This window comes from Zootoca vivipara, chromosome 16 (genome assembly GCF_965207765.1).
Source record: "Zootoca vivipara chromosome 16, rZooViv2.hap1.1, whole genome shotgun sequence".
NCBI classification, from domain to species: Eukaryota; Metazoa; Chordata; class Lepidosauria; order Squamata; family Lacertidae; genus Zootoca; species Zootoca vivipara.
In genome coordinates this window covers 15,078,534-15,093,447 of record NC_142599.1, presented here as the reverse complement: position 1 = coordinate 15,093,447, position 14,914 = coordinate 15,078,534, and the positions used below count along the sequence as shown (strand labels likewise).

At 51.3% G+C, this 14,914-nt stretch overlaps 1 protein-coding gene across 1 annotated transcript; it reads right to left on the bottom strand.

Moving 5' to 3' along the window:
• Positions 1-33: 33 nt before the first annotated feature.
• LOC118076037 (solute carrier family 2, facilitated glucose transporter member 11-like) lies at positions 34-13,084 on the bottom strand. The gene is made up of 12 exons (XM_035098541.3): positions 12,983-13,084; positions 12,119-12,217; positions 11,441-11,601; positions 10,307-10,431; positions 9,094-9,223; positions 8,641-8,789; positions 7,153-7,334; positions 5,621-5,731; positions 5,175-5,276; positions 3,812-3,887; positions 1,512-1,639; positions 34-1,222 (listed from the first exon to the last, which is right to left on the bottom strand). Exons 1-12 carry the CDS (start codon positions 13,007-13,009, stop codon positions 1,016-1,018), a joined length of 1,497 nt encoding a protein of 498 aa, XP_034954432.1. The 5' UTR covers positions 13,010-13,084; the 3' UTR covers positions 34-1,015.
• Positions 13,085-14,914: the final 1,830 nt, after the last annotated feature.

Genomic DNA, 14,914 nt, shown 5'->3' with positions numbered 1-14,914 from the left:
TTGCATCTGGCTCTTTTGAAGTTATTTTCATTAGCTTCAGCCCAACAATCTCCATTAATCCCCAGGTTGATTTGATTAGACTTCCTCAGAGACTCCAGCAAAACTGGTCTTTCATGGGGAGGGCCACTATGTGTCAATTGATGGACTCTAAACACCATCCACTCCAACTCCTTGCTCAGGAAAGGAATATTAACCCCTGTGGGAAGAGAGGGCTAGTCCTCTTATGGAGGGGCGGCTAGCTAAAAGAAGAGGCAGCAGAGAGCGGATGAATGAACGGACCATTTGCCCAGCAGAGTTGAGCCCCCGCTAGGCTCTGCATTAGACTTATAAACTTGTTCATAAATGATCTGGAGTTGGTTTGTTTATTTGTTTGTTTGTTTATTTCCCCTTAAGAGTTCTCTAAATTGCTTTCTAGGACATTGTCCTTCCAAGCAGAGTACAACCACTTCCGAAGCATGATAAAATAACAGTTACAACATATCACAAAAGTCAGGAAAACGGAGCAACGCATCTTTTAAAATATCCAGCTAATGAAATGGATCAGGATCTTGCCAACCAGCTAGAAACCTGCAATAAAACCAATTGGTCCCAAACCAGCCTGAAACGGCAGCAGAGTCAGCCGCTTTCTGAATCCCACAGCTGAGCCTGGAGGCAGAGGAGGAGGAGGAGGTGGCAGCCATCCCTGGCAGGAGCAGACTCCTAAGCCAGGGGCCATTCCTGGCAAGGCTCCGCCTGTCATGACTGTCTGTCTCACTGGCGTCAGTGATCGGGTTTTGTTCCACTATTGTTCATAATTATGAATCTCTCCCCACACCTTTATGAGGCTTTGCTTCTAAGCAGGCACAAGGGCGGTTTGCCTCTGAAGGAAAAGCTAGTGGCTGGGGAGCACAAGCAGGCAGGGTAGATGGACTCAGGCCCTGGTTGTGGGCACCTAGACTAGGAGCAGGAAGCTGGGGCTAAGTGGGCCCGATTCACCTACAGAGTTCTTCTGACCTCCTTATCCCCGAGAGTTCCGTCATAGCTTGGTGCAGAGCACAGGGTCTCCTGCGAAGCTTGCTTCTGAGCCCAGAGCCCGCTTCTTCTTAAAATTGAGTTCATCAAACTCCTCTCGGATTTCGAGGATCGATTTCCCCTTGGTCTCCGGCAGGATGAAGTAAATAACGAATGCGGAAATGTAGAGAGTGCCCATGAAGATGAGGAAGCTGAACTGATGAATGCGTTCCTGGAGAGGGAGGGAGGGGGAAACAGACACACCCCAACCCCACAGAATTATAAGGCAAGCCTGGATCGGTTCCTCCTTCCACGGATACTTTGCTTCTTGGGTGATCTCCATACAGACCCTGCCGTTCCCAACAGGGCAAGCCTTTGCAATGACAACTTCGCACCACCCTGCAAACCTCTTTAGGCAAATTGATGCAGCCCAGCGGCACCTTCCCTGCCATCTTCCTGCAGCGGAAGCAGGATACTGGGGCAGGGAGGGGAATGGAACCATCAGGAGAAGTCTCGCTTACCACAACAAATGGGAACACCATTCCTATCACAAAGAATCCGATCCAGTTTAAGACTCCGCTGATCACGTAGGAAGACGACCTGGAGGACTGGTCGAAGATCTCCATCCTCACAGACGCCCCAGCCCCGGCTGAGGAGGGAAGCAGAGGTCAGGGCCGCTCCTGCTGCTGCCACCACCGGGCTAGAAAATGATGCTGCAAAGAGCACCCAAGGGAGCCTCTCCCACCATCTCAGATGCCCCAGCAGTCGCCAAGCGGCTTGGAACAGACGCTGTACTCACGCCTGCCACAGGCTTCATGGCACTCAGAACGTGGCAAGTGAAAATACGGCCCTGTTGTTGGTGATGGAGAGGAAGGTGCTGGGCCCGGGGCTGGGGAGTGAGGGGAACTGGGGGGCAGGGGGTTGAGACCGGCAGTGGATGGCTCATCAGCCGGCACCACCCCCAAGCCCTGCCCTCCAAGCGTGGGCTTCTGTCTTCCTGAGGTTGCAGCTGCTGAGCTCCAGATTCCAGCCTTTTTCATAGAATCGTAGAATTGGGACCACGAGTGTCAACTTTTCCAACCCCCTGCAATACAGGAATCTTTTGCCCAACTTGGGGCTCGAACCCACGACCCTGAGATTAAGAACCTCATGCTCTACCGACTGAGCTCTACATCATGAGCCATCTTTTTTTCATGACCATGTTGCCTCCAGGGGGAATGTGGGGGAAGCACTTGTGGATGGGGGAGACTCTTGTGCCAAAGGAGGGGTTGGGGTGAACCTCCTCTTGCCTACCCGGCCTCAATGTCAGGGGCTGGAGTGAGGAGGAATGGTGGGAGCACCCCCCTCCTGAACCTTCCCGGTGGGAAGAAGGCAGTATTGATTTGGAACAGTGGTTTGCAGAGGGACATCATCCAGAGGGGGAAAGCTGGGAAATACAGGGTGAGGAGCAGCTAGAAGAGCAAACACCAGGAGAGAGAGAGACAACTGGAAGATTCAGTGTCCTTGGAAAGCATTCCTGACCCCCCTTCACCTAAGACTAGACGGGCTTTGAGAGTGATAGAACAGAAAGCGCAGCGGCAACAAGCTCAGATTACCAGATGTAGGAATGATGTAGATTAATGCAGACAGAAGGGGTGAACCTTAACTGGGAGCAACGCCATTTCTAGAGAGATATGCATTCGTTTCTACCTCGCTGTGATTATTAAAGAAAGAACACTCCTTTCGTTTGATCTGCTTATTTACTGCCACTGGGGGAGGGATCCAATTCCCCGAAGCCTGACACTCAGCCGGGGAAAGGTCCCCGTGTCTGGTGGGCTGTAGCTGAGCTGCAGGGAAGCCCTCATGCACCAGGACCCATAGCTAAAGGAACCGAGGGGCAAAGTTCCCAGCTCTGCACTGGAGAGGCTGATCCTGCACTGTGCTGGATCCTGCACTGTCTGGAACTCACTCAGCTTCCTGTGCAAAGGCGCAGCTGCAGCCAGGATTGGACCTCCCCCCCAATTTCCTGGGCCCGCTCAGGCAGCCTAGGGAGCCTCAGCATGATGTTGACCCCTTCCCTTCCCTTTCCCCCCTCCCTTGCCCCCCAATCACTGCTGAGTGCAATTAATCGGTTGAGCAGCAGCAAAACTGTTACCATCTGTTTGCTGCAATTTTATGTTCTAGTGCAAAGGGACAGCCCACAATATATTACAGTCTATGACAGGCATCCCCAAACTTCGGCCCTCCAGATGTTTTGGACTACAATTCCCATCACCCCTGACCACTGGTCCTGTTAGCTAGGGATCATGGGAGTTGTAGGCCAAAACATCTGGAGGGCCACAGTTTGGGGATGCCTGGTCTATGAGAAGATCAATAGATTCCGGACAAATTGCATGACTGCACAGCTAATTTTAAACAACACTAAAACTAGATAATAATGACAACAATAATAAGCTACAGAATGTGAAGTTAAATGTTTAGGATGAATTGGCAGCTCACCATTAGATATAGAAGGAATGCAATAGTTTTTGGAGGTTTTACAGACACCTTTATGGTGTGAAATGCACAGTAGCCTGAGAAGTAGTCTTGTGCTTCACTAAGAACTTTTGAAACCTTGATTGGCTCGATGCCCTAAAACTGAAAATGAAGCCAGATTTGGATAATCTTTTAGGGCACTTTGCTTATTTGTCTCCCCAACTGCCATGCTATCAAATGAAATCAAAGAACTCACTGATTATTATTTTTTTAAAGTTAAATTAGTCAGTTTTTACTCCATAGCTTTCTTTGAGGGTTTTGGGTGGAAAAACTGCCTATCGATATGAACAAGTGCCCCATCACTGACCTGGGCCGGCTCCAAAACAGATCACAAAGCAGAATATCAGGGCAAGGCTGCAGTAGGGCATCCAGGAGAAGGAATGCTGAAATGAAAGCACATTTTCATTCATGAGAGTTGAGGCTCCCCCTGGGCGCAGGTTGGAGGGATGTGTGGGCCTCTCTCCTAAGGTGCAGCAGAGATGCTTGATAGACACACAAACACACCCTTGGTGAATCTGGCTTTTCATGAGGCATCTGTGCTCTTGACCACCAACCTCTGGGTTCAGATCCCGTGGGTTCCCAGCCACCAACTTCAGGAACCAAGTTCTTACCTTAGCTGCCAAGTATCCCGTTTTTCGCGGGAAACTCCCAGATTTTATTCCGTTTCCCGCTGTTCTCCTGAACGGAGAAAAATCCCGGAAATCCCCCGGATTTCCTACCTGCCAGGGAGCCTCCATTTTGGGTGCCGCTCTTCCCATGTGTGGGAACCCGAAATCGGGCAGAGCGGCATCGGAAGTCGCTTCTATGCATGCCCGATGGCCATCTTGGTGGTGGCTGCATGGTGGCGGCCATCACCAAGCGGCCACCACCAAAATGGCCGCCGGGCATGCGTAGAAGCGACTTCCGGTGCCGCTCTGCCCGATTTCCGGTGCCCACACATGGGAAGAGCGGCCCCGGTGCCGCGCCGCTGCAGAGCCCGCATTTTTCAGCGGGAGACTTGGCAGCTATGGTTCTTATAGCAGTCCCAGCCTCACCCTCCCCTACTCTGAGCCAGGTGCTGGGGTCACTCAGCGGCGTAGAAAGCCGCTGCATCACCCGGGGCAGCAAATTGCCGTGTCCCCGGGGGGGTGGGGCGTCGCTACGTAACGGCGTGTGCAGCTCTACGTAATGACGCTGCACATGGCACTACGTAGAGGGGTAGCGCGTGCCCCTGCGACTCAAAAGCCGAGCCTCCATCCTCCCGGTAAAATGCCTTGCTCGGCTCAGTCCGGCAGAGACGGAGGAAAAAGGGGAAGGGCGAGGAAGAGAGGACCCCCCAGCAAGCTCCGTGCACGGCCCCACCCCACCTGCCACTCTGTTGAGTGGCATGTGAAGCAGCCAATGGAGCCTCGCCTTGCCCCTCCCAGGGGCGAGGCGAGGCCCCATTGGCTGCTTCACATGCCACTCAACAGAGTGGCGGATGGCGGCAACATTGGGGCCTCCACGGTGGCGGCAGCGGTGGCACCCCCCCCCCCAGTGTGCAACCCGGGGCGGACCGCCCCCATTGCCCCCCTTGCTACACCCCTGGGTCACTTACAGCCTTTTTGGTCAGAGACGACCGCTGGCCACATCTTAGGTGAGGGGCTGACAGAAAAACACCCTGACCCTCAATTTTTTTTTTGCCTTCTTACCTGCAGGGAGATGGTCAGCGTGATAGCAGCAAGCACTGTGGCCATCAGCCCATAACCTCCCCAGAGCAGTAATCTTCTTCCGAAACGCTCAATGATGACACTCTGGGGACAGAAAGGACACAGAGAGCTCTACAATGGCTCCTGGGTACTCCACCAAGCCCCGGCCCAGGCCAGCGAGGGCAAATGTGGGCAATTGCCAGGGCCCACCCCTCCTAGTACTGGGCTCCCGAGGGGCTTTTTTGGGAGAGGCCTGGCAGGAGGGCTGTTGGACTCCACATCTGGACTTGGTCAGCCTAGGTCTGGCGTCAGTTTCCCCACAATGCAATTCCCTGTGACATGCCTATCCCTGAGGGCCAGGTTGAGAGGCCTGTGGGGCCGGGTTCACCCCACCCCCATGCCGCTCTCCTGCCCTGCCTAGGGCGCCCTCCCCAAGCACCTTCACTCACACAGAAGACGGCAGAGAGGAGCTCGCTGAGGCTGATCCCCAAAGACAAGGCCGGGATCTGGTCGTTGTCGAAACCAACCGTCTGCAGGACTTCAAATGTGTAGCTGTAAATCTGAATGGGGGGGGCGCACACGTTGAGAAGGGGGCCCATCAGGGGAAGCAACTCTGCCTGCAGAGATCCTTCTGGGGAGGAGGAGGGTCCCTGGACACCTCTGGCCTCACCCTCACTCGTGTAGGAAGGGAAGTTAATTTGTCAATCAAGTGGCGGTGTTTGGGACAAGTTTTGGAAGCAAGCAGGACTTCCGCAGAAAGAAAATGAACAGTTGAGGAGGAGCTAACCTGGGACTCAGCTTCATTAGTTCAAAAACCACATTTTGAATGCATTATAATAAACGCGCAACACCAGGTGGCAATAGAGAAGAGGGGGGGATCTCTGTGATTTTCCATAGCGTTTACCCCCTTTTGTTATACAGTGCAACCTCCCTCCAAAAACGTGATCTTTAAAGCTGAATCGGAGCAAACATCAATTTGGGTTTTCCATGGATTGATGTTTGCTGCAATTGAGCTTTAAAGATCAGGGGTTTTTTTTTGGGAGGGGAAGCCCTGGAACAATGAAAAGTGCACTCAGACACAGAGCTTTAAATCAGGCATCCCCAAACTCGGCCCTCCAGATGTTTTGGGACTACAACTCCCATCATTCCTAGCTAACAGGACCAGTGGTCAGGGATTATGGGAATTGTAGTCCCAAAACATCTGGAGGGTCGAGTTTGGGGATGCCTGCTTTAAAGTGAGGACCGTGCTTGGAAAGAGTGAAGAGGTAAATGTTGGTAAGTAATCAGTGGGCAAAAGTTATCAGAAGGCACCTCCTTTTGAAGTCACGTTTCTAGGGACAGGTCTGTGTCTGAGTGGGCATTTTTGTTCCTGCGCTCCCCCCTCCCCAAATCCACTCATTTTACCATTGAATTGGACCAAATGAGCATAGGGTTTTTGTGAATTGCTGTTTGCTCTGATTCAGTGGCGCTGTGGGTTAAACCACTGAGCCTAGGGCTTGCTGATCAGAAGGTCAGCGGTTTGAATCCCTGCGACGGGGTGAGCTCCCGTTGCTCGGTCCCAGCTCCTGCCAACCTAGCAGTTTGAAAGCACGTCAAAATGCAAGTAGATAAATAGGAACCGCTACAGCGGGAAGGTAAACGGCGTTTCTGTGTGCTGCTCTGGTTCGCCAGAAGCGGCTTTGTCATGCTGGCCACATGACCTGGAAGCTGTACGCCGGCTCCCTTGGCCAATAACGCGAGATGAGTGCCACAACCCCAGAGTCGGTCACGACTGGACCTAATGGTCAGGGGTCCCTTTACCTTTACCTGATTCAGTGGTTTTCCTGGGGGGAAGCACCAGGAAAAAAATGAACACCCCCACTCGCACCCAACCCTGGAAAGCCCAACCCTGTGCCTGGGAAGTACAGATGAAAGGTAAGTGTGGATGAACCCTTAACCTGAAGCAGCTCATCTCATTGGGGAGAAATATCTCAAACTCAACTGTGTGGATGCCGGTCAGCTGTAGGGTCACAGCCAACAGGAAAAGGACATACAGCTGCCGGCGCAGGGCCCGATCCTTCATCACTTCCAAGACACTCTTGGTGCTCCACAAGGCAGACTGCTGCTTCCTCAGGTCGTCCAGCTCCACCTGGTGAGGCCCTCGTCCCCAGAGGGTCTTCATGGCTGTGAAGGCAGAGAAAACAGAGGCCTTCACACCATTCTTCCCACCGCGTGGGAGCCAGGTGACACACGGGAAAGGCTCTAGCTACAACTATCACAGAGCCTTTGAGGCCCAGCGGCAGGCAAGCTCTCATCGAACTTCCTGCAGGTAAGTGGGGTTCTCAAGCCCCTACAACCCCAGCCATGCCTCCTCCGGGGCCAGCCTTGCTTTGTGGAGGGAACCGACCCATGATCCAGTTTGGAACCGCGGCAGAACTGAAAGGGAGCTCTTGAGCAATGCAAGGCACACAAAAGCAATTTGGACAACTCAAGCAAATGAGCCAAGCTGTCTATCAGCTCCATCTGGTACGCAGGCTGAGACCCTACCTGCCTGCGGACTGCCTCGCCAGAGTGGTGCATGCTCTGGTTATCTCTCGCTTGGATTACTCCAATGCGCTCTATGTGGGGCTACCTTTGAAGGTGACCCGGAAACTACAACTAACCCAGAATGCGGCAGCTAGACTGGTGAGTAGGAGCGGCCACCGAGACCACATAATACCGGTCTTGAAAGACCTGCATTGGCTCCCAGTACGTTTCCGAGCACAATTCAAAGTGTCGGTGTTGACCTTTAAAGCCCTAAACGGCCTCGGCCCAGTATACCTGAAGGAGCGTCTCCACCCCCATCGTTTTGCTCCGAGGGCCTTCTGGCAGTTCCCTCACTGCGAGAAGTGATGTTACAAGGAACCAGGTAGAGGGCCTTCTCGGTAGTGGCGCCCACCCTGTGGAACGCCCTCCCATCAGATGTCAAGGAAGTAAACAACGATCTGACTTTTAGAAGACATCTGAAGGCAGCCCTGTTTGGGGAAGTTTTTAATGTTTCGTGTTTTATTGTGTTTTTAATATTCTCTTGGGAGCCGCCAAGGCCAGATGGGTGGGGTATAAATAACATATTATTATTATTATTATTATTATTATTATTATTATTATTATTATTATTCTACACCCCACAGGAGAAGGCAAATAAAATAAAGTTAAGGAACAGGGGTGTGGAGGCAATCTGACTCAGAAAACATGTTTTGCAGCCACATGTAAGTTGTACACACCCTGAAAATGAAGGGGAAACCCACTCCTCAATTATCTCCAAGGGCAGGGGGGGGGGAGTGTCTGACTATCATGTGGCACAGCCAACATGCCACATAAAATAATTAAATACAGTCAATGGGATGAAGATCTCTTTTGAAATCCGCAAAGTTCCTTGTACCCAAGTATGCTTGAGGGAGGCTATTCTGTAATCTAACCATTTCTAGCTTCCTAGAGAGCACCCAGTTACCTTTCAGGCATCCTTCCTCATCCCCTTTGTTCAGGAACAGGTGAGGCGGGGACTCAGGGAAGAAGGGCAGAGTCAGCAGCTGGAGCAAGGCAGTCACGCTGTGGGAGGCCAACAGCAGCGGCCACAGCGAAGCGTTTCCTAGGAACTCTCTGGGAAAAGCAAACCAGAAGACATCCATCCCTTCAGAAAGCCAGGAGGGGCTTTGTGTGCCACAACAGAGGAGCAGCGAAACCTGGAGTGGTTTAAAATCAGGAGTACATGTGGCACTGGCGCTAGCCAATGCGGGCTGGTGATGGAACTAGCATGTGCTGGCTGTCATCTGAGGTTGGGGCAGGAGAGAGAGAGAGAGAGAGAGAGAGAGAGAGAGAGAGAGAGAGAGAGAGAGAGAGAGAGAGACTTTGTTGTGGGGTTGGGATAGGAAGCACCTGAACAGGTAGATAAGCAGGACCCTACCTTTGCCCCATCACCTGACCCAGGACTTTCCCCAGGCTCCAGAAGATGGAGGCAGTTGAATTTGCGAATCCACGGAGCTTCTTGGGGGAAATTTCCCCGACATACTGAGGATGGAGAAGGACACAGAGACCTGGACGTGAAGGCAGAGAGAGGAAGAGACTCTTAGCATTGCAGGACCCAAAAAGCATCTGGGAGAAGTTATCCAGAAGAAGCTGCCTTATACCAAACCAGTTCAGTATTGTCTACCCAGACTGGCTGTGCTCTCTCCAGGGTTTCGGACATTTTGAATTGAGATGGCTTCACTGAATTGCATCGATCGTTTCAATAGATTTTTGCTGCTGCTGTTGGTTTTATTTACACACTGCTGGGTTTGATATTATGGTGACAGCGATGCTTGTTGCCTTTAATGCTGTTGAGATTATTGTTGAGCCCCTCAAAGCTCAACGTCTGTTGTTGGAAAAGCAGGATTCAAAACTCAAATAAGCTGGAGATACCGCTGGGGGATTGAACCTGGGACCTTCTGCAAACAAGGCAGGGGGTGAGCAAAGCCCTTTCCCCTGTGTGGAATTCCTGCTGATCAAACCTATCCCTGGGATAGCTGGCCATGATTGGCACCCTGGGGCAAGACGAGGAGAAACTGGGGACAAGTGGGGTAAAAGGTAAAGGTAAGGGACCCCTGGACGGTTAGGTCCAGTCAAAGGTGACTATGGGGTTGCGGCGCTCATCTCGCTTTCAGGCAGAGGGAGCCGGCGTTTGTCCACAGACAGCTTTCCGGCTCATGTGGCCAGCATAATTAAACCGCTTCTGGCACAACGGGACACCGTGATGGAAACCAGAGCGCATGGAAACCCCATTTACCTTCCCGCCACAGTGACACCTATTTATCTACTTGCACTGGCGTGCTTTCGAACTGCTAGGTTGGCAGGAGCTGGGACAGAGCAACGGGAGCTCACTCCATCGTGCGGATTCGAACCGCCGATCTTCTGATCGGCAACTCCAAGATGCTCAGTGGTTTAAACCACAGCGCCACCCATGTGGGGACCTGGAAGTGGAGGGGAAGAGACTGCAGTTTCAGGGGTTGCGCTGAAGCAAGGGACCGAGACTTGGGAGCAGGCTGGTCCACTTTCCCCACAGTTCATCACTCAGGTGGTAGCTCAGAGGAACCCAGCCCTGCCAGTGAGCCCAGAGCAGCTCGGAGGAGGAGAGCACTTACTAGTGCTGATGCCACACAGGAAGCGACCTGCCAGGATCAGCTCAAAAGAGTCGGCCACCTTGCTGATGCCCATGATGACGGCTCCTGACAGCATGGTGAGGTTGGCGCCCAAGAGGCATTTCTTTCTGTTGGCACAAGGATGGAGGAAGCCATGAGGGGCAGCAGTGGAATTCCACTCAATATTGATCCAGAGCAGATTCCAATGTATAAGTTAGCAGAGTAAAAACTTGAACACGTTGCAAGATTCCCCCCAAAATAGACCAGAGGCCATTGTATTTCATCCAGCAGAGCTTTACTGCTGCTGAAGGCAAATGAGCATAATGGCCACAAATCCAGTAAGTTCAGGATTGGCCCTGTCCATAAGAAATCCAGTTTCAGCAGACTTAACTTAAACTTACAGTAAGTCTAAACCTTAACACTAAGCATGCTATATACAGAGCACCACACAAGAAGAGAAGGGGGGGAAATTGCATGCCTTTGTGCCACAATGACAGAAGGACAGGTAGTAGCACAACACACACATCCATTGCCATACATGCAGAATTTGGCCGTCAGAAACTGTCTGGGCGGAAATTGCTGATATGTCCAGGAAAATCCAGACATATGACAACCAATGTTGAAAGTGTAGATTTTGGTGAAATTCCTTAAATGTAGCTCAATATTTTTTTTGAAATTTTGCAAAACTAAAACAAACAAGCAAACAAAGGCTCGACAACTTTGTGTCCGGATTTTCACATTTTGAAATACGGCAAGCCTAATATACATCATACACTCCATACTCTGTCTGGTGATTTTTGAGGCTCTCCTGGGCTTGCACCCCCAGCGGGGCCTGGTTTCGCCAACCCCTAAGTGTTCTGCAACTACAATGCACACAGGTGCTTTGCTAGAATTTCCCTTTACTTTTTCAGCATGAAGAATTCCTGTCCTGGTCACCAGTTGCAAGAATATTCTGACCAGGACAGCCCACCTCTGGTCAGCTGACAACTGGGATGCGCTTTGGGCCTTGACTGTGGAGCCTTCAAGGCCCACTCCTCTTCCCAGCAGAGCCCTGGCCAGCTCATTCCCAGCACACCATTTTGTGGCTCGAGCTCGCTTTTCCAGGAGCAGCTTGTTTCAAACTTATACGGTACCTACTTCCCGAACTTTGTTGTCAGGTACCCGCTGGCCATAGTGCCCAGGAGGCCCCCTAAGGAAAAGATGGACACAATCGAGGCCCAGAACAATGTGAGGCTTTCGGGGTGGACGGGCATCCCGGATCGCACCAGCCAGCTCTCATTGATGAACGTTTTCACGTGCTGCAAAAAGAGGAAACCCCGTTAACCAGAAGATCCTGTGAAAAGCCAGTAGTTTGGGAGGTGTGGGGAGCTGAACAAGAAGCAAATGGGGAAAAGGAGAGGAAAGTGTGGCCTGCAATAATATAAGATCACACACCTGGTCATTGCATGGAGGAAAAAGTCAACTCCAGCAGCCAAACGGATTTGTTCCTTGTGGTGCTTGACCAAAGCTGGGGCCCATTCTCTGCCCCGCTTTCCCGCTCCTTTTCAGGGTATGGAGCAGAGTTTCCCAAACTTGGGTCACTAGTTGTTTTTGGACTACAACTCCCATCATCCCTAACCAGCATGACCAGTGGCCAGGGATGATGGGAACTGTAGTCCAAAACCAGCTGGCGACCCACTGGTTTGGAAGTAAGAATATCCGTGTCTGTTTTCTGGGAGACTCTGGCAAAGGCAGAACCTTGGAGGAGCAATTCTGGGGGAGCCTCTCTTGCAGCTTCCACCAACCACCGGAAGAGGTTTCCCCTTTGCTGCTTACCACAGAGGTGTAGGTGATCATAGACCCTTGGAAGCCAGCCTGGAGGGACCCACCAATTCCTAGGACGAGCATCATGAGGAGGAGCCTCTGGTGCTGAACCTGGGGAGAAACAGATATCCATCCTCAACACTCTTCAGGGCAGAAAAATAAACCAGACCCGAGCATAAACTGCGGGGTGGGGGTGGGGATTGGGGGGGGGGTAGTGTGGGGCGACTCACGCAGTGCAAGGAAGGGCTTTGCAGCACAATCTTGACCACGTTAAATGGGAAGGTGAAAGAGAGCAAATATCTAGGTGAGAATTCATTCTAAACTCCGGTTCATCATGTGATGCATTTGGAATGGAGACAGAAAGATGATCCTGCTTTGCCTCTACTGAGAACTGGGCAGACAGCCTTTTGACTTTGTCCTCACCCATAACCTGTGGAGTTGTGCTTTTTTTACAAGGTTGCCCTGTGATGGAAACGTCATGGTGGGAGGGCTTGGAGCACACACACACCCCCGGTCTTTTACAGAAGTGGTCGTAACAGGTGCCTTAAGAATGCAGGAAGTGGGAGGGGGGCAAACTCAGCCCTAGCTTGCCAGGAGGTCCTATTCTGACATTACACACCTTTCTCCCCAAGATGGGCAAAATATATTTGAGTTCACAGATCGGTGCTCCAGGTACCTTCAGAAACGAACAAACTAGACAACTCCGGTGCCCAGCTTGTGTGTGAGATCTGAAAGATCTTAGAATGGACCCTGCTCCAGGGAGTGGTGATTAAAGATGGAACATGAATAAACCAATAATAATAATAAAATAATTTATTATTTATACCCCGCCCGTCTGGCTGGGTTTCCCCAGCCACCCCCTCGAACCTCACTCACCAAGTCCCAAAGGGAGCTGCTGCCCATCTCTGCTGGAGAGGCTTCCTCCGGGTCCCTCCTCTGCTGCCGGCTGCCGCTGCTACCTCACAAGGTGGGCGGACGGCCCCTGGTGTTCCTCTTTCTTCATCCTATTTGGTTTGGCCTGCCACCAAACGGCCCGAGGTTAATGTTTGATCCCGCGTGTGATGACATTTGATTCGTTTCAGAGCACTGGGTTAAACTGCATTTTGGCCGGCTGCGCTCGGACCAATCCAAGAGAGGGGTGAGGCTTCTTGGCCTGAGAACGTGTTGGGCAGCAGATGCACGGGGGTGGGGTGGGTGTCCAGTATCCCTCTGAGCACTGACACTTTCCTTCCAACACGGTTGCCCACCTCCTGCCTCTCATATTCATGGGGCATCCTTCGTTGGCTATGTCAACTCAAGAGCACCTTTCTTATTAACCTCTCTACCCCTTAAGTAAATTGTAATTCCCCCCCCCCCCATTCCTTATCAAAGTTTCTATCTTCCTGGTTTCTGATTTTCTCGGTCATTTTTGCCATTTTGGCATAGTCCATCACCTTCATCAACTATTCATCTCTGTTCGGGACTTTATCTTCTTTCCATCTCAACAAAGCCTATTTTCTGAGGTAACCAACAGCACCACCTGGAGTGTCTGGGTTTCAGCATCCTCAGAATAGGATGGTATCTCGGGGTTTTGTTTCCTTTTTTACAATGGCCCAAATGATCAGAATCTACTTTGTAATGCACAGAATCATTAGTGAGATAGAAACAGTCTCTACGTACATTTTTAGTCCCGCCCCTATGAGCGGCTTGCTCTGTTCCTGGGCGTGCCGCCCCAGGCGCCTAAGCGGCTTCCTCCGTTGCTGCTTGGCTGTTGCTGGGAGCACAACTCTTGAGGAGCTTGCTTTGCTCATCACTGGTCCCTGATCCACTGCTGGGCTTTATTACATATATGCCCTACGTCAGCCACATTCCTATTCATTCATAGAATCATAGAATCAAAGAGCTGGAAGAGACCACAAGGGGCATCCAGTCCAACCCCCTGCCAAGCAGGAAACACCATCAAAGCATTCCTGACAGATGGCTGTCAAGCCTCCGCGTAAAAACCTCCAAAGAAGGAGACTCCACCACACTCCTTGGCAGCAAATTCCACTGTCAAACAGCTCTTACTGTCAGGAAGTTCTTCCTAATGTTTAGGTGGAATCTTCTTTCTTGTAGCTTGAATCCATTGCTTCGTGTCCGCTTCTCTGGAGTAGCAGAAAACAACCTTTCACCCTCTTCTATATGACATCCTTTTATATATTTGAACATGGCTATCATATCACCCCTTAAACTTCTCTTCTCCAGGCTAAACATACCCAGCTCCCTAAGCCGTTCCTCATAAGGCATCGTTTCCAGGCCTTTGACCATTTTGGTTGCCCTCTTCTGGACACGTTCCAGCTTGTCAGTATCCTTCTTGAACTGTGGTGCCCAGAACTGGACACAGTATTCCAGGTGAGGTCTGACCAGAGCGGAATACAGTGGTACTATTACTTCCCTTGATCTAGATGCTATATTCCAATTGATGCAGCCCAGAATTGCATTGGCTTTTTAAGCTGCTGCATCACACTGTTTGTGGTCTACCAAGACTCCTAGATACTTTTCACATGTACAAGCCAGGTTCATTCATTCATTCATTCTTTTCAAGTTTATATACATTTCACTAGTTTTATACATGTCACCAATTTTACAATCATTTTGACATTTCACTGTCATACAGTGGTTCCGCTCCTTCCTCCTGGGCCGTGTTCAGAAAGTGGTGGTGGGGGATGAATGCTCAGACCCCTGGGCTCTCACACCTCAGGGTTCGGTCCACTCCCCCATGCTTTTTTAACATCTATATGCAGCCACTGGGAGAGATCATCAGGGGGTTTGGGCTGGGTGTTCATCAGT

Bases quoted from the DNA above. Each gene is read 5' to 3' on its own strand.
- LOC118076037 (XM_035098541.3), bottom strand. From the start codon at position 13,009: ATGGGCAGCAGCTCCCTTTGGGACTTG. The intron at 8,790-9,093 runs GTAGGGTCCTGC...TGCTTTTCCCAG, and splicing joins GGTCAGGTGATGGGGCAAAG to AGAGTTCCTAGGAAACGCTT. The intron at 1,640-3,811 runs GTCAGTGATGGG...TTCCCTCCTCAG, and splicing joins CTGTTTTGGAGCCGGCCCAG to CCGGGGCTGGGGCGTCTGTG.